Below are 23,767 nucleotides of genomic sequence, written 5' to 3'. Positions count from 1 at the left end.
TCTGATTGGTGCACGCGCGCAGACACACACACACACACACACACACACACACACCCCCGTGCATGCACCAACTTCTGGAGAGTGTGATCTAATGATAGAACCACTAGATGGCAGTCAAGATGTTTCAAATGTCACACTTTTAACAACAAACAGCCATCTAGAAATCAATGGATGTCTCAGAAGACAAAAAGAATCACCAGAAACTTTTCACAACATGAAAAAAGCAAAGAAAAAATCTGTCATTTGATGCTCTAGAAGAACAAGTAAGGTTTTACTCATCAAGGTACAACTGTAGAAAATAAAAGCCATAAATAAATCTGATCACTTGATTCATAGAAGAAACCCGAAGACACAATTCAATTGTCCACACCGTCAGCAGGTCTGAGGAGGGCTGTGAAATTCTTTTCCCATGAAATTAATATGATATGAATAAGATCAATGCCAAAACACCAAAAAACTACCTTGTTGGGTCATCATTCTGCAGCTGGCATCATTCCCATATTAGGAACCAAGGGTCTAAGCAGATTCCTCAATGGGAAAAATCAACAACTTTCAGAAATCTTTGCTATTGACCCAGTTTTTGTTCTATGCACATATTTCCCCCAAATTTCACTGGATCCTTAAAATGAGGTCATTGAGCTCTCAAGGTATCAATATTGCTACATGCAGTCAATGGAATAACATTGCATGAAAGCAAGTCTAATACTACACATTAACAGTATTATACACCAGCACCACCTACTCAAACTGTAGCTGCCACTGCCAAAGCAATTTTACTACACCTGACAAAGCTTGCTGGTTTGTTTGGTGCGTTTTGTTGAATTTGACAGTTTTATCATGTCATTTCGATGCACAGGCAGCTTGTCAACCTGTATGTAGTAATCATATTTAGACTCTTTAACGACCTCGTCATTTTTAGAGGATCCAGTCATGCTCAGCAGAACAAATGTATGTACTGCAAAACGTATCCAGTTTGGAACATTTCTGTTTACCACAGGATGGGAGAGCAGCAATTTTCGCAAAACACCTGGGCTCAGAGTTCTTAATAGGGGCATGATATGGACTAATTTCATGTAATTCCACTGAAATAAAGAGTTAAATAGACTCCTGTTGGAATAGTTAATTATGTGAAAGTATAGTGCAAACCATCAGTCATCAATCATTTCAAAAAGGCACCAATTCCACATTTTACAGAGAAAATACATCCAGATATCAATACGGAATTTGTAACCTTTAGATCTGTTACTGTTTCATGTGTAATTTAAATGTAATTTAAACCTTAAATAGAAGGTGGGAAATATGTCACAAAGATTTGTCACTATACACCAGTCTGAGGGTATCATGGGTATCATCAGCACCCAATCACAACACTGACCTACTACATTTCTTTAAAAATAGGCCTGTTTCAGCTTTACTCCACTGATAGGAAATCACAGGTTCAATTCTCAACCGAGAGCCCATGACAGCTTAACTGACTCTGATGTGGAGATGCCCATTTTTAAATAGTGCACTATTGATGTATTGTCTCTGTTCCAACATATCAAACCCCACTGAAAAAATACTTTTTGTGTATCATGAAAATGTCATGATATTTGACATTTTTGCCATACTGCCCACCTCTACTGCAGTAGTTCCAAGTTAAAGGCTCTATGAGGGCTCCCAGGCTGACTGAGGCTGCCCCCAGGCAGGCTTAGCAACAACTGGAACCTCCCTTCTCAGCTCCTGCAGTCTGTCTGCACGCTGGCTCTCCGTTTCCATGGCGTCCTGCTCTTCCAGCGACTGGCGGATGAGGGCTTTGAGGCGGGGCAGTCCGAGGCCGGTCAGGGCGGAGATAGGAACAGTGTGTTTGAAATGGAGAAAAGTGCTGGGGATCATGTCCTCAGGCAGGAGCTGACTCAGCTCTGAAGAAGAGAAAAGAGCAGTGAGTCAGGAGAGACCTACACCAGCAGACAGAACTGTGTGGTCAAGCATTCGTTAAAGATCACTGACATAATACAAGAAGGTTATTCAAAAAAGATTATGTTGCTGTTCCTGCCGGCAACAAGAAAGCTATATTCAACATTACCATTCAATACAATCAACATTTCACCAATGTTTTCCATAATATAAAAGAAATGTTGGCACATACATAAATAAAACTGTACCATGTGTGTACCGGAAAATGACAGCTAGCGTTCAATATGAAATTAAAATAAATCTGTATCATCAATAATATATACAAAGACTGCTTCTGAAATTTTGAACAGCAGTGTATGTTTTTCTTACAAACACATCGATCAGAGCAATCACCTCAGTGTTCCCTCACTTTCTACCAAAATCGAAACCGAAACCTTGCTGATTTTGTCCATTTTTGCATAACATCCTTACCTTCCTGATTCTCCAGCTGTGCCTCCAGCTTTCTCAGCTTCTCTTCAGCCTCAGGCAGGTCCATTTTATTGACCACCAGGATGGCCGGCTTGGCCAGAAGCTCCTCTTTGTACAACTCCAGCTCCTGAGGTAGAAGCCAAAATCCAAAGCAAGTGAAATAGAAACAGCTTGGTGAATAGACTGAAAGCTTGCATTTAATATATATTTAGCAATTAGCCATAAATAACATTCCATAAAAAAAATTAATAGGATGTTCCTGCCACCATATATACACTTACTGAGTAATGAACAAAGTCTAAAAGTCCATAAAGAATAATAGAGTGATTAAATATCAAGGGCCAAGTCCAATTAACTGCTTTGGCTATACTTTGATCAGGGGCCCTGGGCTAACTCTGTATAGGGCCCCTAAAACACCCCTATCAATCCAGCTCTGAGGGATTTCCAAGGCACCATAAGAACATTTAATATTCATTCACATGAGAATAGAACAAACTAAATGAACATCAGAACCGTTCACAGGGCGGTGATAGGAACCGGACGTCCACCTCCCTCACAGTTAGTACATGAAAATGTTACATATAACAACACCTAACATTCCTAACAACACCACTGTGAAGAAATCTGTACATTTCTCTACAGTGAGCCATTTCACACCAAACCTCTCACTGACTTTGTTTACATCTCAACCATTTAATTATGTAATTATTAAGTTCCTCTTTAAGTTTTCAGCATTCCTTGTTGAGTATGACTCCAAAAATCATATTCACACAAGCTGGTTATGAACTTTATTAAAAATGATTAGTGATAGAATTGGGAAGGTGATGGATGAGAGTAAAGTGGTTGTTGTTGTGGTTCATGATAGCAAGTTTTCACAGACAGTTTACATTTCCATTGAATTACACTATAAGATCATAGTTCCATTTGGTGTACATATAAGCCAAAGGTGCTGGAGCGACACTCATGTCAGCCCAATACAATCTCTGCATTGCCAACTAAAGTCCCAAAACTACGGATAATCTAGAAGAACAAATCTCCAGCTACACCAGTGTCCTTTCCAGTTACTTTCATTATTCTTCAATTTACAGTAATCATTGGGGCTGCAGCTCCTAAATTCCATGGGATTAATACAGCCCTGACTGTATTAATTCAACAGACACAGACCTTCAACAGACACGCCAAATACAATAAATAATAAATATCGATTGAATAAGAAAATTTCAAGACAGGACTTTCATTTTAGGCTACGTTCACATTACCAGGCTGAATCTGATATTTGGACCTAACGTGACACAGATCTGATGTTTTCAGGGCTGTGTGAACACACAAATCAGATCTTTTCAAATTTGACCTGAGCCACTTTCACATGTGGTGCAACATCACATACATATCCAATTCATGGCCATGTGACTTTAATGAGAACACTCAGATAAGAATTCGTACTGAGCTGCATGTGCGCCATCATTCAGTGTTGTGGAGGCAGCAGCGCCGAACCTGAAATTAAAGCCAGTGAGAGCTGTTCAGAGCTAATTATATTAGCAGCGAAAGCTTATTCTGCGGGGTTAGTTTGTTTGTTGTTCATGACGCATACGATTCATTTGCGTGACAGTACAGATTATGATGTATGCATGCAGGTCGTTTTAGGTTTGATTAAGATCTGACAGGTCAAGATAAGATCGTTCACAAATTCCTATAACAGAAGCAAATCTTATCTTAATTTAGGAATCTAAGATAGGCAATTTTAACCTGCTCAGTTGACACAGAACTGTTGCGTCTGGGCTAAAAACAAAAGTGCAATAAACTTGAAGTTAAGGATATAGTGATTGCTGTTCAACAGAGCGTCGCCACTCTCCAGTTTCAGTTTCCATTTCCCAAATGCTTCAGTCGACCCTGCTAACATAGTTCCTCCTAATAAACAGACACAAATCCAGCTCTGGCTCCTCATTATTCACCACATGTGTTTTCACCAACATTAACATCTTAAGTTAATGAATATTCAGGCTCTATTTTTTTTTTCACTGCTTCAGTTAGCTAGCAAGGCAGGACACTTTAATTTCCCAGCAGAAATCAATGTAATAGAGATTATGCCAGCTAGACGGAAGTCTGGAGGAGTAGGAAGCTTGTTTCTAGGCAATGTAGAGAAATGCATCAAATTCTGCATAATTAAATAAATTCTAATTATTTCCATTTTATAGTATTGTAGTTGTATCAAATGTATCAAATGTTTGTATCCCTATACACATCACTATCTTGCCCACATCGTATATGATTGATAAGTATTGTTCCTTGCTGAAACATGAAACTAGCAAGCAAAAACAGGGCCATTGACATTACCTTTGTAAGTAGCTGCACTGCCTCAAAGGCAGATCTAAACGGTGTGTTATTGGCCAACTGAAACCCGCACACATCAACCTGTAGCACAAAATAGACAGTTTAGATACTGCTTACAAGCATGTTTCAAACTCAACTGTGAAGTTAGTGATTCTAAACGGTCGACGAACCACAAACATGAGCTGCTTCGTTCTCTCAACATGCTTCAGAAACTTGTGGCCCATGCCTCTGTTCATGTGAGCGCCCTCTATCAAGCCAGGCAGATCTGCAACCGACACCTACAACAGTAAACAAAGTCTTGTTACTCAGAAACTCAAATGTGCCAAAAAGCCACTGAAAGCAATGGATTCAAACTGTATTGGTGATCATAGTGAAAACATAATGCATTACACACATTTCATGGATGACTGTAGAAACCTAAACCCACATAAAATCAGGGACCACCCTTCATTTATTTCTAATCATATTTATAATCATTTAATTCATCAATTATATTTGTAATAATTTCCTATCAAAAAGACCATTAAGTTCATGTTATCAGATTCAGTGTTCGGGGGGGGGGGGGGGGGGGGGGGGGGGGGGCACAGAAACCTTTTGCTGTTGTCGGAAGAAAACCACGTATATCCATTTTGCCTGTTCCCCTTTACATTGTACATACATTTCATGATGAATGGACTAAAAGAAATGACCCAAAAATGACTTGGAAGAAACTCTGATTCCATTGACTTACATTAAAAGTAAAGCAGGTTTTTTCCTTCTCCAGTAAAGTTACCATTTTGGAGATACGAGGTTTTCTTCCGACAACGATATATGTAACAGAAAATTATACAAAGTCCTCAACTACTATCAAATTTTTCAGTATTTAGTGTCTCCACTCTTTGCCTTTATAAGAGCCCCCCCCCCACCCCCCCACCTCTTAGTAACTGGATTTGAAGTATTTTCTTAAAATCCAAATCATCCCAAACACATTCAGTGATGTTGAGGTCTGGACTCTGGGGTGGTCGGTCTTACAGTTCTGAGAACACCAGCAGCTTCTTTATTTTATCTGTCTATTTGCTCCTTTTCTGTCTTTTTTCTTTTTCTTCTTAACAGCTACACATCCTTTCAGACCCATCGCGCCAAGCTGTCTTCTCACAGTGGAAGGATGGCTGTGGATTTTTTCAGATCTAAATCCGCAGTGGAGCTCGACTTTCTCCTCTCTCTCAAAGATGAATGTTTTAAGTACTGTTTATCTGACGGGGATCATTTTGGTGGTCTACCAGGTCTTGCATGGTTGCTAGGGGTCCCATTTTCTCTACAAATTTTAAGACAGTTTTGGAAACTGCACTTCTCATCCTTTGACATCCTCCTTCCTTATGCAAGTGGATTATCTTATACTCCTCATAAATATTTCATGGACAATGAATAACTTGTAGTTAATGGCAATTTTTTTGGAAACTAAATAAATGAAGGGTGGTCTCTGACATTTTAACAGTACTGTACCTGCATGTTTTATATAGGTCTGTCTGTGGTGCAGTTACAGAAATGATAAGGTTGCCACCAGGTGTGTACTTACACAACATTTGTATTTTGTATAACTACAGCTGTTTGCATATATAGTCTTATATGCATTTACATAAGAAATGCACAAAGCTAAGAAGGAGAATGTAATGTAGGATCGGCTGAGGTCACACTTCGGTTTCAGAATAACGGTGCATGGAGCTAAACTTGCAAAATACAATTCACAAAGCTACTCTGACAAAGGCAGAAAACAACAGCAAAGCACTAATGAGGTCAGCCTCCTATAACGGACTGCTGTTCATTTTATCACAATCAATAAGAAGTGATAGGTTAAAGTTTGCAATAAGCAGCCTCTGAAGATCACAAAATTCAGAAATTTAATGAAATTAAAAAACAAAAAGGCAACATACATGAAATTGATATCAAGAAAGCAAAAAATAAACTTGTTCTCTTTATTACTGTGTAGAGCAGCATGATCAATGGGAATAAAAGCGTAAGTGACCACAGCGGTCATCATAGCCACACAAATATGCAGCACGTCTACTTGCATCTAAGACCAATCACTTCTAGGTAAACAAGGCAAAGGTCCTCTCATTAAGGCCATTCATACCTAGCTGTATAGTTTTAACAAGACGCAGGTTTTAAAAAAGCAGATACCTGCTTATGGTCCTCATATATGACCTTCCCAATCTCGGGCCTCATAGTTGTGACTAGAAAACAAAGGAAACAACACTTTAACCAATGTTTTCAAATGCATGTTACACATTAATAGAGATGTCATACTATGTGAGGACACACAATTAGAATTTGCAACATGAGAATTTAAGGACTCCTAATGGCTCATTATGAAATGCATTGCCAACTCTGCTCACCAACTTCCAATTCCAGTTAGGACAGTATATGAAAAGCAACCAAAAAAAGTGGTTTGTAATTCCATGCAGCAGAAGCCATATATTGTGTACAATGGAAGCCAAGTCAACAGCGTAAAGAAATGCTATCAACTGCTCTGGGATCAAGCTCGTCGTAAATGGACTGATGCGCAGTATAAACATGCGTTGTGCTCAACCTCAGATCAGATCTCACAACCTCAGATCAGACTGTTCACGGAAATAATTAATGTGTTCTACAGGCCAAAGAAGAAAAGGACCTTGCAGATTGTTACCAGTGTAAAGTTCAAAATCCAGGGTATGAGGGTATACTACCTAGGTGCCCCTAGCATGGGTAATATGGTACTAGCTTGCGGGGGGCAGTGGAGGGGCATTTAAACAGCCAACCCTCATGTATCAACCACTTACAGGTGAGCAGGCATGTTTACAACAGATGTAGCAATGGTTTTATTTGGGCTGGGAGGGGCTCTTTAAATCTAAGTAAATATACTTCTACATGGACATGGAAAGATTAGTCTCTCTTTTAAATGAATACCAAAGGTTTCATAGAACTAAAACTAGAATTTTTCAAAAGAAAAAAAGAATCATGAAATAAAGAACAGAGGAAAAATATCTGGACCTGGTTTAAATAACTTGTATCTTTCAATAATCCCAATCATTGCTTTTTTCCATTTTAACTGCTAGACTTCAATACATTTCAATATATGAAGATCATGAACACTTCACCCCTTAGATGGTCACAAGACACCAAACTTTTATTAGATTCTATAACTCAAGAATATGTTTCCACTGGTTGCAGTAGTCCATGTAGTTGCTGAAGAATAATCCTTAGCATATGGGTGTTAGCTTGTGATTTTATGGGGTCAATAAAGATTAATAATAAAAATTCCAGCCCCACTGTGAAAAAAATCTACTAAATATTATAATAAATACTAAATATTAAAAAGATACTAATAAATAATAATCAGCATTTTTCAGTCTAATCTCCATCTGTAGCATTTATATGAAGGAAGTCTTACTAGAACAGGAAGGGGTCTTCCCCACACTGTTAACACTAAGTTGAAAACATAGCTAGAATGCTGTAAAATTAACTTTAGCCCTCACTGGAACCAAAAGGCCCAAACCTTGAAAGTCCCAGTCCATTATACCTCCTCCACCAAACTTTGGTGTTGGTACTATGCATTCTGTTAGCTAGTATTCTCCTGCGTCCACCAAACCAAGTAAAGTGCAATTCACCACTCTAGAGAACAGGTTTCCACTGCTTCAGACTCCTGTGGTGGTGTGCTTTACACCACTCCAGTTGACACTTGGCATGGTGTATAGTGATCTTTGGCTTTTATGAAGCTCCCGATGTACAAATCACACGCTATGCTTTCCAATACCAGGTCCTGCTTTGTGAGTTTGCGTGACCTCCCACATCATGGCTGAGCTGTTGCTTTTAGATGCTTCGATTTCAAAATAATTTCACTTACAGTTGACTGGGGCAAATCCAGCAGGGCAGAAATTTAATGAATTGGCTTGTGGCAAGGATGTGATCCTTTGACTGTGTCACATTTAAAGTCACTTAGCTCTGTAGTATGACCCATTCTACAGTCAATTTTTGTTTACACAGATTGCATGGCTTTGTGCGTAATTTCATACACCGGTTAGCAATAGGCGTGGCTAAAACACCTGAATGCATAATTAGCTGGGCCATAAAGTTTTTGGCCATAAAGTGCATGTTCCAAACTTGCTGTTCTGCTCGGTAGCCTGCAGTCTACACATATTCTTTATATAAGCTAGTCATGGGACAGTCATACAAAACAATAGTAAATTAACCAGTGCACAGTTGGGCTGGAAGACTGCTGGACGACTCAACGCACCACAGAAAAACATACACAGAAATGTTAGATCTGCTTGTAAAATGCCTACAATAACCTGTGATTACAGGATTATACATTAAGGTTTGAAAATATTAGGAGTTACCAAAATCAGTAACCATTTGTATAAAAGCATATTTCACAATGTTCTTTTGAAATTATACAAATCTGTGTCCTGTATACAAATCTGGTGGTACTCACAAGGGTAGCTGGCAATCTCAGGAGTGGCATGAGACAAGGCAGTCAGTAAAGAGGATTTACCCGCATTAGGGAACCTGTTAAATTCAATGAAAAAAAAATGACAATAATAAAAATTACATAATTAAATTCTAGACATAAACATAAGTTCTAGACATATAAAGGCATCAGATTCTCTAGCAGATAAGTAAGATGTTTTCCCACAGATTTACAGGACAACTACATTTTATGCATTTGTCCCCATTTCCTAACATTTCATTGTACTAGGACCAATGCTCATACAGTATTACAATTGTATTATCAATGCAATTTAGCTTCCTTTATATCATTACTAGGTTGAGTTCTATATAAAATGAACAGATAATTGTTTTTGCTGTCGTATGTAGCTCTCCCACTCTCACAAAAAGCCTGAAACACATGTAAATATGTTTGCCCTTGTTCATCAAGCCATTAGATTTCTTTTTCTCCTTTTTGAAATCATTGGAAATATAAGGTATTTATGTAACCTTGGCTTTCAGAAAAACACTTATTTTCAGGTACATCATGTCCCAGAAATCTAGGCTTTAGAATCTAAGCTGGAGAGTCCACCAGGGATAAAAAGACTTCCTACTTCAGGAAGAGTACTGCTACTGCAGTGATAATGCACCAGTGAGTGAAGGTAATGCTATTGATAAAGAAACCTACTCAAATGGAAAATTTTTAAAATTATATTTTAAGTTATCTTTTTGTAACAAAAACTCAGGAAACACAGTATGGCACATGGCAGACGCTCTTATCCAGAACCACTTACAACTTAATCATGTTATTGGGGGAAGTGAAAGTGACATTAGGTGTAAAGAAATTAACTAGGCAGAGAATTGAACCCCATGGAAGCCAACAGACTTGCCCACTATGTAGAAAGCCCACTAGGTAGGAAATATGCTTTATAAAGAAAAAACACATGTAGCTGCACATGTAGTTTGAGCCAAAGTATACATCTGAAAAATTGTGTGGTTCGCGTAACACCAAACACTGGACTATATTATGTCCATGTAGATTCTCCATTGTGTTTGATCTTGCAAACAGTAACTGTTCAACTTTAAAGCAGTCTATTAGACCTGCTGCTCCACTTCCCTACTAAAAAGAATTGATGAAGAAACACCTAAACCTTTCAGAGAAGATGAGTAAGATATTCTAAAATGAGCATTTGACTTATTACTGAGTGTCAACAATGCCTGGGCTATATCCAAAAAGAATTAGCACAATATTTTCTCGTGCTTGGGATTAATTATAACACACAGCCAGACCACTACAGTTTAGACCTACTCACTATACAAATAAACTGACTGAATATTTTTAATGTTAAATTTTAATTTCGTTAAAAACAAAAAAAAAAAAATTCAGTAACACTTTATTTGGATGGTTCACTGTAGGTCATTCTACCTTCAAGTAACATTCAACTAAATACACTATATTGCCAAAAGTATTTGCTCGTCTGCCTTCACATGCATATGAACTTGTGTGATATCCCATTCATAATAAGAACCCTATGAACCATAGGGTTTAATATGTCGGACCACCCTTTGCAGCTATAACAGCTTCAACTCTTCTGGGAAGGCTTTCCACAAGGTTTAGGAGTGTGCTTATGGGAATTTTTGACCATTCTTCCAGAAGCGCATTTGTGAGGTCAGACACTGTTGTTGGACGAGAAGGCCTTGCAGTCTCTGCTCTAATTCATCCCAAAGGTGTTCTATTGGGTTGAGGTCAGGACTCTGTGCAGGCCACAGTCACGTTCTTCCACACCAAACTCGCTCATCCACCCCAAACTGTTCCCACAAAGTTGGGAGCATGAAATTGTCCAAAATCTCTCAGTCTGCTGAAACGCTAAGAGTTCCTTTCACTGGAACTAAGGGGCCACGGCCAACTCCTGAAAAACAACCCCACACCATAATCCCTCCTCCACCAAACTTTACACTTGGCACAATGCAGTCAGACAAGTACAGTACTGTTGTCCTGGCAACCACCAAACCTTGCTTGGTTTTATACACCTGAATTTAATGATTTGGATGAGTAAGTGAATAGTTTTGACAATATAGTGTATCTATTAAATGAAACTGAATTTCAAGTATTATTAAATCTACTCTAATCCATCCCTAACCTTAACCAGGCAAAGGCAAAACCTACACCTACTCCTAACCCTAATCATAACCACACTGTTGTTGATAATCAAATGAATGTCACCAGACTGTTAGTGAATTAGGTATCTGTAAAGAATCTAGAGTGGACCATCCAAATGAAGTATGACCAAACCTTCACCTCTCATTTTGACAGTTGCAACACTAAACTTGTGCATTAGTGAGCTCCTGCTGGTGTGGGTTTCTGACTGTTTCTTTACTTCAAATAACACTCACAAAAGTAACTTGCATCCTTGTAGGTCCCCCCCGTGTTAAATGCGTACAAGCGAGTTCCACGTCTAACTAAGGTTGGCCAATATGACAATATTTAGAGTTGTTGTGATAAATTACATCACTGTCACAGTGCATTTAAAAACATATTGTGGATACTATCAGTACATAAAAGCACTTTCTAACTGGATGGCGGATTATAAAGAGGGAATAATTTGTCCTGTTTAACTGGATTCAGGGCAGCACAGTGTGTGAAAGGTTAAATACAAATTAATAGTTTTATTCAGTATTTTTTCTTGGATTAATTGTTTTTGTACCATGACATTATAATTTCAGTATAAGCACTTTATGTAAATAAAAGAATGTCTTGTCGTTATAGTAGCTGCACTCTGGAATTTAGTTAAGGGTGCCTGTGGGAAATCATTAGGTGTAATAAGTTAGAATTCACTTGAACCATCAGGACACTTAATCTGTACAGAAAATGCTTACGATTGTGGCGACTCTGGGAAATCTGCAGCAGAGAGAGTAGCAAATTTACTGCACCGTAGACTACTAGTTATTAATGTCCCATAATAAGTTGTTACTAGTAGGAACTGTTTCAACAGTAAAAGGTAAATTATTACACATTAATTACACTTCATTTGATATGATTTAGTGAATCCCTTTGAAGTAAATAAAGTCCTATTTGGATCTCTATCGGTTTTCTGTCCCAACACAACAGTTACTGCCTCTGAAGCATCAGATAATTTGTCAATCACTGCCGGAACATCATTACATGACCCTATTACCCAGGCCTTATGCCAGCATAAATTCAAACTTTGAAAGTGTGTGTCTCAAACAATTAAAAGGTTTTGGAAAATAAGTAATACTGTCTCCAAAGGGCCTACAGAAAATTAGACTGTGTATGTGCTTGGGGGAATGATCTCAGATTCTTCTCTCACCCTACTAGACCCAAGTCTGCGATGAGTTTGAGGTCCAGACGAACTTGACGGATTTGGCCTTTACTGGGTAAAAATGCAGAGTGAAGAGATCCCCCTTGGCCACCTCTAGCAACCAAAACCCTGTCCTCTTCATGGTTCAGCTCTCCTACAGAGGAAAAGATATTAAAAAGTGAGAAAAGATTAACAAACTAAATCCCAGAAACAAGGTAAGCACATGCTGAATAAAATACAGAATGATATACAAAGTGGAACCGCCAGAAACTTAAATCTGAAACTGCAAACACTTTAAACATGATTCGTCATTAATAATACGAGTTCATTCATTTGTGTTAAAGAACTAAAATGAGCATAATGGGTCGGACAAGGACTGCAAAGCACAAAGGACATAAACAGCTTGGTGTGGGTGCTGTTTTACCCAGGATCCTTCCATCATCTGAGGTCACAGAGATCCCAACTGGAGCAAAAATCTGTACGTCCCCTCCTCTCGCCCCTTTGAGCGCACGGACGCTGACAAAATAACAGACAGATCACATCAAATGCACAATCTGAACACTGGACAAAACCACACAAGTAAACCAAAGATCATTAGGGAACCTATTTTTAAGAGTGTCGCAAGCGGCCGCACTGATTTCTAGTGCAAACAGAGACATTTAAAAACTCCCAAAGCCCATTTATTAGAAAGTTATTGGACACGCTGGTTAAAATGAACCTGAAATGACTGGACGCGCACCTGCTATTGGAGCCCACACCAGCAACAAAGCGCTTCTGGGGATACCTGTCCTTTATCTGCTTCAGGGTGAGGTCTTTTTTAGCCACCACCCACACGTCTCCTCCATTTCCACCCTGCCCCCCCAGACGGGGTAAGCCCATGCCACCGCTCCCACCTTTAACATACAGCCGCAGGTTATCCACAAAGTTCCCATACTGCAAACAGAGGGAGAAGAACGCACCAAAATCAGATTCATCTCATTTGTTGCAAGTATATCCACATTAATGATGTACATTAGGACTGCACAAAATATTTGTTGATTGTTTTTATGATATTGGCCCTTGCCAGGCTGACAAAACTTCATATGCAAATGAGCATATGAGCAAATAAATGTGAACGATATAACCGCAACACTTTCTACTGTGTGGGGTCAGCATCTTGACCAATTCCAGCTCCAGATCTATAATCAAACAAGTGTAAGTAATTTGTTAACACAATGTGATTTGACCTGCAATAAAACCAATTATTGACCTATTATTAATTAATAAGTCAGTAAGTTTCTCTACAATAAAACTTTTCACATCAAGCTGCTCTGAATGACTGTGTATACCACAAGCATTGAAATATACAGAAAAAAAAACACAACAAGAAACAGAATCAAGTTCAGTTGATTATCAGGTGATTATTGATTAAGTGAATAACTTGTAATGTGCTCATGAGTTTCTAGATTTGAAAAATGTTCAGGCAATAAAGGATTTGGCCACCCATTAATGTAAATGTGAGGATATTGCTAACATCACTAACGAATAACAGAACTGACATCTTTTTAATGCTTGAATATTATTATAATGTTTTAGCAGATCTGACTACTTCTACTATGCCCAATCGGTCCCCTCGGTCATGGTGCATCAGAGCGCTAATTGGGGTCCAGTCTACATAACCTACATCCTGGCACAGAATGAACGTTTCATTCCCCACAATGTTGCAGAAGAAATGAAAACAAAGACACTACAAATTTCCAAGATGATACTGACCATCTGAGCCCCTAAAGTGTCGTTGTGAGAGAAGAACATGCGCAGACATCGCCCTCTCTCACAAATGTTTTGGGTTCCCTTGCAATCGTTTCCTTGAAAAAGGTTCGTGTTCCCTTGCGAAACCCATTGCATTAGCAAGGGAACGCAAAATTACGGCAAGGGAATGCAGAATCATCTCAACTGAACTTAAAATCATCATGAAGGAATGCAAAATTATTGCGACAGAACTCAAAGTTAGTTCAGGGGAATGTAAATTTATTGTGAGGTTGTCAGGGTCCACAAAATTATTGCAAGAGAACACAATTATTGAGAGGAAACATACAATCATTGTGAGGGAACGCAAAATTGTTGAGAGTGAACATAAAATAATTCTTAGAGAACACAAAATTGTTGAGAGTGGATATAAAATTATTGCGAGAGCACGCAAAATTATTGAGAGGGAATGCAAAATCATTACGACGGAAGGCACAATCATTGCGAATACATACAAAATTATTGCAAGGTTGTGAGGGTACACAAAATTATTGAGAGGAAACAATCATCACAAGGGAATGATAAATTATTGAGAGGGAGCATAAAATTATTGTGAGGGAACACAGAATCACTGCGAAGGGAACACAACATCTCTGCAAGAAAAACTTATTGTGAGGGCACGTAAAATTACTGTGGCGCAATGCAAAATCATCGCGAGGGAACGCAAAATCATTGTGGAGGAAACATGAAATCATTGCGAGGGCATGCAAAATTATTGCAGGAAAACGCATCATTCCCTTGTTTTAACCAAAGGCTCCTCTACTGAGCCCAGCTGGTGACACCCTGCATAAACAAAAATAATGCGTGGCCACGAGACAATTAAGTCGTGGCCACGCCTTAGTAAAGCGTCAGAACGAGATCCTAATGCGGTCCCACGACTTAATCATCTCATTCCCACGCCGTACTAAGTCGTGGCCACGCATTATTTTTATTTGTACAGAAGTAAGTCACCAGCGGGGCTCCGCAGGACTCCAACTCTTGAGCCGTTTCCTGGACTATAGAAACATGGGTCGCAACTGACCAACACCTCACAGAAAGAGGTCAGTGGAGTATATTAGCCACAGAGGTTCGGTTTAGATAAAGAAGTCTGTTAATGAGCGACTCTGTCTTCTACAGTATAACCGCAGCCGGCGCTCTGCTGTAACGGTACTAACCCACCTTCCGCCAGCAGGCTCTGCTAATCCAGACCATACCGGGACAAACAGCTCCACCCCGGTCAGACCGTTTAGGAATCACCGGTGTAGCACGTGTTTACAGACTTTACAGACCGACTCGACGCTGCTGCTCAGATGAAGTCAGTCACGGGCGAACAGCAGCCATGTGTGCGGTGACGGAAGTGGAGAACGTCCTCTCTGTGCCGATTGGTCTAAACCGCTGCAGCGCTCGCTCTATTGGCTGATGTCTTTGGTCCCACCCCCTTCTGGCCATTGGACAGCAGCAGGAGCGGATAAAGCTGTGTGTGTGTGTGTGTGTGTGTGTGTGTGTGTGTGTGTGTGTGTGTGTGTGTGTGTGTGTGTGTGTGTGTGTGTGTGTGTGTGTGTGTGTGGAGTGAAAGGGCAACTCCACCGATTTTTCAAATTTCAAAATTACATTGTAAAGATGTAAATTGAGAAATGCTCCGTTCTATAGAAACCTTTTGAGTCAGAATTGTTCACAGAGGTGGTGATAGGAACCAGACATCCACCTCCAAAAGCTCCCACACTGACATTTCATTTATATATATATTCATATTTATCTTCATATTTATCTTCATATCATTTATCAGAATCTTCATATATTTATATATATATGAAGTCTTATGTCTTATGTCTGAGACATAAGGCTTTGCAGTAAGGATTTGGCAAATCACTGTTGTCAGAAGAAAACCTCATACCTCCAAAATGGTAACTTTACAATAAAAAAAACCACTTTATTTTGAATGTAAGTTAATGGAACCAGACATATTACCAAGTCATTTTGGGCCCTTTCTTTTGGTCCATTATGAAATTTGCACACAATGAAAAGGGCAACAGGCATTTTCAAATTATGTCTAAAACTGAAAAACAGACAAAATTGGAGATACGAGTTTTTTTCCCAGCGGCATATATATATTTGAAAGCCATTCTTAGAGGAGAGGTACATATATGCTGCTGTTAGGCAAAACAGTCCCTAACAAAAACATAATTTTCCAGATTTACCACTATGTTGCCATTATCATCAACGTATAAAAACATCAGAAGACACGTGTGGGTTCACTGGTGGTTTTGGATAGTACATAAAATCGTACATAAAAGCTATATTTGTGTTGTAGACATCGTGACCCCTGGTTCCATTCAGCACCACTGTAAAGAAATCTTAGCTGGCAAGTTTCTCTACAATTAATCATATCAGATCAAACCTCTCCGAATGACTTTGTTTACATCCCAGTGACTGAATTATACAGAAATTCTCTTCTATGTCATGTTTTCTAGAGTACAAAGCCACTGGTTGTAATAATGGCGGAATATGCAGTAGTCAGAAATCTACCATCACATTGAGTTAGTTTCATGTGCTCCAGAGATGGAATAAGAAACTCTTTTAGCTTCTCGCCAAACTGCTTGGAGATACTGTGTGAAGCAGCTGGTTTAATGGGGATCCACAGATTTTCCCACATTTCTGCACTGAATTATTTATTCATGCTGAATAAAAGTAACTGCATTCATAGTTTTTGGTAATATTTTTAAAATGTGGCACTACTTTGTCTTACGATGTCCTAACACCAGATGTCCCTAGGTCCTGGCAGGATTATCCCTTAAAATTAAACTGCCTCTTTTTGTTAATTTGTCTTTAAAACTGATATATTTAAATGAGCTCTATTCCGATTGGCTGCCATGTCTTCCGAAAGCTATCCAGCCGGAGACACTCCTTGCAACTTCAGCATGAATGCACAGCGCTAAACTGCTATAGGCCAATTAGGTGGATATATGTAAATACACTGGACACAATGAATTCAAAACAGGCTGTTTTTGTACCTTGGCTTACACATCTGGACTTTATAGACCATCTATTTGTTTTAGAAATTTTAGCAATATCCTATATAATATCAAACTCTCATTTTAAAAAGTGATGGCCTTTTTTTCATGATATACAAAGTAGAGACAAATGATATTTAAAAAAATGTAAGTAGTCTAAGTGGGGTAAGTCTGAAATGTTGAGGACAGCCATTCTGATTGGTAGGTTTAGCTATGCATCGGTTTAGGTCCATCAAATCTAGCATATAGCCATGCAGTCTTTTTACAAAAACACTACCAGTAGATAAAGTCATATTTCAGACTTTTATTGTGCATTGTTGTAGGATGACACCCTTCCAAAGTCACTAAGTGTGTAAAAATGGTCTATTCATGGCATAAACCCCCATAACCAAGTTCCAGCCTGCCTCTTGAAGCAACGTCAGCACAAAAACTGTCAGGGGCTTCATGGCGACCCATGGCCGATCAACCACAATATACAATGCAGAGCGTTGGCGTTAAGCACAGTCACTGTACTCTGAAACAGTGTCTGATGGACGAATATGGGTCTGGTGGATGCTGTCTGTCAGAATGCATAGTGCCAACTGTAAAGTTTGGTGGAGGAGGAATAATTGTCTGGGGCTGTTTCTCACAATTTGGGTGCCTTAGTTCTACTGAAGGCCAATCCTAATGCTTCAGCATTAAGCAAAACATTGTGCAATGGGCACAAAATAATGCAATGGGCACAAAGCGAGCTGTATACAGAAATGGTTTGTTGAGGTTGGTTGTTGAGTCTTGACTTCAACACCTTAAGGAAGGACTGGATCAATCAACATCAGTTCTGACTTCACTAACTTACCACTCTTGTGACCAAAAGGAAGCAAGGCCCCACAGCCATGTTTCAAAATCTAGTGGAAAGTGTGTTATAGTAGCAAAGGTGGGTCCATTTTCATAGTAATGCCTATGCTTTTAGAATAAGATGGTGGGATGTCCACATACTTTTGGCCGCGTAGTGTAGATATATGGCCATATATTTTAACAATTAAACCACACAAAATATACTGTCTGAAAGAAATACAAAAGAAATGAACGAGTGTGTCAGTAAATCAGAACTACACTGCAGTGACTCTTGGCCTTTTGTGATCATCCTTCATCCTGTTGAAATTGCTTCATAGGTTGTTTGGTTTTGCGTTAAAGCCCCTGGAGGACCACCATACATGATGACGTTACCCAGAGCAAAGCAAAGTGAAGGTAGGAGGAGGGAGGGAGCAGTGAGGGGCTGTAGCTGACTGACCGAGCAGGAGGAAAGCACATACAAACACACAGGCACGGAGGAGCTGCTCTTCCACTCACCACCTCACTGGAGTAAAGGTACGGCTGTTTATGATCATTTCAGTGCCTTCACAGAACTTTTGGATTCATGAGAAGATGGTTCTTCAAACGTTCTTTAGTAAAGATTGTGGTTCTATAAAAAAAAAAAAACATGGACACTCAAGTGCATAGTAATGGATGGAGATTGTATGGAATGATGGAGAATGTGTTGTATGTGGTTCTATGTAGAACCTTTCTGAAAACAATTCTATATGGCACCAAAAAGGGTTGCTTGACATTGTAACAACCCTTTTTGATGCCGTATAGAACCACTGTCTTTACTACAGAAGCCTCGAAGAACCATCTTTTTAAAGAGTGTAGATCATTCTTACTCAGTCCAGTAACCATTATGTACTCAAGTCTTAAAAGTAGAGGTGCTAAAATGGTTCTTTGTGTGATGCCATGGAAGGACCACTTGTGGTTCCCTTATAAAAACTTTCAGTTGAAGGTTCTTCAGAGAAGCATTTTTGGAAAACGGGATGCGAGAGTGTGAAGAACCGCTGTATTGCCTAAAGGTTCTGGTAAAAACCCTTAACATTACATTGTGAGGGTTATTTAAACTTTAAAAGGTTCTTCACAGTCTTTCAGTCACAAATGCCTTTGAAACATGGGTTCTTACAGAACCAAAAGTGGCTGTTGTATGGCATCACACAAAGAATCCTTTGTGGCACCTGTTTTTAAGGCTACTTTAGTACCCTGGACAGGCCGCTGGTCCATGCACATTTGAGGAATGTCCAGTTGATTAAAACTCTATCGCTGTTGTTGAAGAAAAAACCTTGTATCTCCAAAATGGTAACTTTACAGGAGAAGGAAAGAACCTTAATGTAAGTCAATGGAACCAGACTTTGTTCCATGAGATGCTTCTTTTGGTCCATTCATCGTGAAATTTACACACAATGTAAATTTCAAATTATGTTAACAAGTGAAAAATGACAAAAATGGAGATACAAGGTTTTCTTTTGACAACAGCGATATTTAGTATGCTATAAGTCGTTACAGCACAAGTGGCATATTATACTATAAGTGATGATATGTAAGTGAATGTTTTCTTTGCAAAAGTCAGAGACCACCCTTTGTTTATTTCCTTTCCAGTAAAAACGGTCATTAAGTATGAAAAAATCATTCATTTTTCAGGAGATATTTCAGAAGCAATCAGATGAAAGACATGGAATGGGAAAGGGAGTGAAGATAAGTGAAAAAATAGGAGGTTCCAAAACCAGAATCTAGCAGACCACCAAAACAGTCCCCCATCAGATCAACAGCACTTAAAGCTTTCATCTTTGAGAGAGAGGAGAAAATCAAGCTCCACTCTTGATTCAGATCTGAAGCAACCCATCCTTCCACTGTGAAAAGACAACTTAAGGCTATGGGTCTAAAAGGATACGGGTCATTCTACAGAAACGTACACTTTTCTATCTATCCATAGGAGGCACTGGTGTTACTGATTGTCACAGGTGTTACCCATGAGAAAGGTAACACCAGAGACGGTAACACCGGTGACATTTTTAATGAAAAATGCATTTTACAAAACAGCTGCTACCGATCAACTTAAATCTTCATATGAAATCATGAGATAGTATAGAAAATTTCTGACAACTGAAAAGACACAGTGGATATACCGTGTGGATTTTTCATAGATCCTCAGAAAACAAGTAAAAGGAAGTCAAGTGATGTCATCAGTGTGATTCTGATTTCAAAATAAGATTTTTTATTACGCCGTAACACAACTGACACATAGTCATGCATAGATTGGTGCTGTTAAAATGGAAGAAAAACGTGTTTTTAACTCAAACTATGGCCTCACCCTTTACACATGACTGTGGGGACATATATGATATATATGATGATCAATCTATATGATTGATTTAAAAACTAATATTGCTAAATTGAGGCTTAAGAAGGTGCAATTGTTAAAAAAACTTATTGTTTTATTTAAAAAATAAAAATCAATTGTAACCCTAACATGTTATTCAAGTGTAATATATCTGTAAACACTAGGGACATGAAAATGGACATTTCCATAGTTCAGACCTCACCATCACTGAGTCTGTTTGGGATTATTTAGATCGTGAGAAGCAGAAAATGCAACCAACGTCTAAGACTGAACTTTGAGCCTGAATGTGAGTCTCTTGAAAAGAACAAAAGCTGAACTAAAGGCAAACACACAAAGTTTTCTGGTAAATACGATTATGGCTTTTTCCTGATGCTGAGAAATGAATAACTTGTACTTAATGGTTGTTGGGACAAGAAATTCAATACATTCAATACATTGTAATTGCACCATATTTTGACACGATTATTTTATAAGCTTTTAAAATCTCAGGCATTACGTATAAAGGCTTATATTCAGTAACTACAGGGAGGTCAATGCAAACTGGTTGAGCTGTTCTTACATTTTATAAGTGTGAAATAAAACTTTGGGACCAGAAGTGGGCCCTGGTTATTTAAAGGGTTAAATTGCATTGATTCCATATACCCCATATTGCATCTTGACTCCAGCTTATAGTTGCTGTGAAAACATACAAATGTGTAACTTTATGTATACGCCAATCAGCCACTCACTGTCCATTTTATCAGCTCCACTTAATATATGGGTGCACTTTGTAGTTCTACAGTTATAGACTGTAGTCCATCTTTTTTTTCTGATACTTTGTTAGCCCCCTTTTACCCTGTTCTTCAGTGGTCAGGACCCCATGGACCCTCACAGAGCAGGTATTATTTGGGTGGTGGATCAAATAATTGACATAGGTTTATGTATCTATCTGTCTTGCACACTGAGCATTGAACAAGGCGTCATATGCTTCTCTTCCAGGTTTTTACTCAGCCTCGGCCACGTTAATCTCACGCCTTCACCCGTCACTCATGGATTCCAGGCCGTGGCCGCTCGGGGTTCGGTTGCGGAGGCTTGCGGGCATGTGTGTGCTCCTCATGGCCGTGGCCTCGTCATGCGCCATGGGCGCCCCCAACATTATGAGCCCCGAGGCCGGAAGGCCTGTGCACCTGGGAGAGATCGACGGTGCGTGCTGGGACGCCTCCTCGCTTGCGGTCATTGAGGTGCGCAAGCTGCACGTAGCAGACAACGTGGGTTCCTTCTGGGACTTCATGACGTACCTGCGTGCGTCCCCGCAGCAGGGCCACCAGGACGCGTTCATGAAGCTCGCACAGCTCTTCTGGGAGCGCTATGTGGACTGCGTGCTGTCCCGTGCGCACGGACTGGGCAGGAGGGCCTGGAGGAGGGCGACACGAAGGGCGACACTGTAAATAAGTAAATAAATAAATAAATAACAATAAAAAGATTCAGACTTTATGGCGTTATTACGTTGTTGTTCGCCTAATGTACATTCCAGACTGTGTGATCTTGCTGTTTGTGTTATAATGAACTGAAGGGGCACTTCCGAATTTCTCAATAATTCAATCACTGAGGCCTAAAGTCATTCAGAGTGGTTTGATGTGAAATGGTACATTGGCAGTGGTGAATGGAACCAGGGTTCTTGATGTCTATAACACAAATATAACCACTTTATTTACTATCCAAAACCTCTTTAACCTTGAGTTTTTGAGCTTGAGCTTTTCCCACACCTAGGGCCAGTTTAGCGTCTCCAATTGGCCTGACTGCACGTCTTTGGACTGTGGGAGGAAACCCATGCAGACCATGCAACAGGCCCAGGCCTTTCTTGCTGTGAGAAGGGCTGAGTTTTTATATGTACCTTTAGTTAGAGAAAATAACTGTACCACAATCAATTGAAATGATATGTTGTATTTTTGTGGAACTGAACTCCACATACCCCGTCCCATCTCCAGCTTTTTATTTTATTGCTTTTTAAACATTTAAACATTGCTTTAAAACATTCGGTTATGAAAAGGCACAAATATGTACTTTTCACCTGGGAGGACCTAATTTAAGGTACACAATAGGACCTTAAAACCACTGTTGCACCTCTTGGGGGTACATTTACATTGTTTGTACACTGCATTAACATGAATACCATGAATAGAGCTTAGAAAAATATGCATTTTACATCCAAACCTTATCTAGAAACTACCATAAGACAATGTCTTGAGCATTTGGCAGCATATTTTGAACAACTGACTGTAATAACTTTCTGTGAGGGAGGCTTTAGAGGCATTAAAACTTCTTAGACATCTGGTTCCCATCCCACCACAGTGACTCTAAGTTTCTCCAGAGCAGAACATTTCATGATGATTACTTGTGAGTCTATGTATGTGTGTGAGCCTAGCTCTAAGATGCAATGCACAGCATTATGTCCTCCGTGAATTCAGATAGAAGGGAAAAGACACCAAAATCTCTGCAAAGGTCAATGGTTGAGATGTAAACGGATATTCAGTCATCAGATGTAAAATAGTTCATTGTAGAGAAACATACAAACCCAGATTTCTTTGCAGTCATGGTGAATGGAACCAAGGATCAAATGTCTATAATGTACTCATTGTGTTTATTGTCCAAAACCATCAGTGAACCTACACGTGTCCTCTGAGTTTATGTGTGTAATGTTGACGAATCTGAAAAATATGTTTCTTCAGGGACTATTTTGCCTCCCAACACTAAAACTCATCTTAAAACTTTTGTAACACGTCATCTCAGACATCAGGCAACATATTCGGAACCATTTCATGTATAACTTTCTGTGGGGGAGCTTTTAGAGCTTTTAAAGTGTTCAGATGTCTGGCTATCACCACCACGGTGAACAATTCCCACTCTGAAAGTTTCTCTAGAATGGAACAGTTCAGATCAAACCACTCTGAATGACTGCTTACATTATGCAAAAACTGAATTATGCCATTAAAACAAATCTGTGGAATTCCCCTTTAATAATAAGCTAAGATGGGAAAATGCTAGGTATTCTCTCAATTAAACAACAGTTTAGCAAAAAAAATATTCATATAATTTTCCAGTAGCTCCTCTCCAGATACTGTGTGAACCAGTTTTCTCATGTGGTTTCTGACACGGATAAACTGTTATTTATCCATGCTCTTAAAAACCTGGTTCTTTAAGGGTTTTATATATCGCTGCTGTCAGAACAAAACCTTGTATCTCCATTTTTTGCGTCTTTCAGTTTTTTGACATAATTTGAAAATGTCTGTTTTTCATATATTGTGTGTATATTTCATGATGAATGGAAAAATGTCAGGTTCCATTGACTTACATTAAAAATAAAGTATGTTTTTCCT

General features: G+C 39.2%; 2 protein-coding genes across 2 annotated transcripts; one reads left to right on the top strand and one right to left on the bottom strand.

Moving 5' to 3' along the window:
* Positions 1-237: 237 nt before the first annotated feature.
* gtpbp10 (GTP-binding protein 10 (putative)) lies at positions 238-15,585 on the bottom strand. The gene is made up of 10 exons (XM_017702035.2): positions 15,399-15,585; positions 13,195-13,388; positions 12,880-12,971; positions 12,465-12,609; positions 9,143-9,216; positions 6,853-6,905; positions 4,866-4,973; positions 4,699-4,776; positions 2,368-2,491; positions 238-1,901 (listed from the first exon to the last, which is right to left on the bottom strand). The coding sequence occupies exons 1-10, from the start codon at positions 15,429-15,431 to the stop codon at positions 1,648-1,650; spliced, it is 1,155 nt and encodes a 384-aa protein (XP_017557524.1). The 5' UTR covers positions 15,432-15,585; the 3' UTR covers positions 238-1,647.
* Positions 15,182-21,838, top strand: LOC119263094 (protein FAM237B-like). The gene is made up of 3 exons (XM_037537182.1): positions 15,182-15,280; positions 18,382-18,577; positions 21,390-21,838. Exon 3 carries the CDS (start codon positions 21,440-21,442, stop codon positions 21,836-21,838), a length of 399 nt encoding a protein of 132 aa, XP_037393079.1. The 5' UTR covers positions 15,182-15,280; positions 18,382-18,577; positions 21,390-21,439.
* Positions 21,839-23,767: the final 1,929 nt, after the last annotated feature.

Source organism: Pygocentrus nattereri, chromosome 3, assembly GCF_015220715.1.
Source record: "Pygocentrus nattereri isolate fPygNat1 chromosome 3, fPygNat1.pri, whole genome shotgun sequence".
NCBI lineage: Eukaryota > Metazoa > Chordata > Actinopteri > Characiformes > Serrasalmidae > Pygocentrus > Pygocentrus nattereri.
This window is presented reverse-complemented; position numbering and strand designations above follow the sequence as displayed.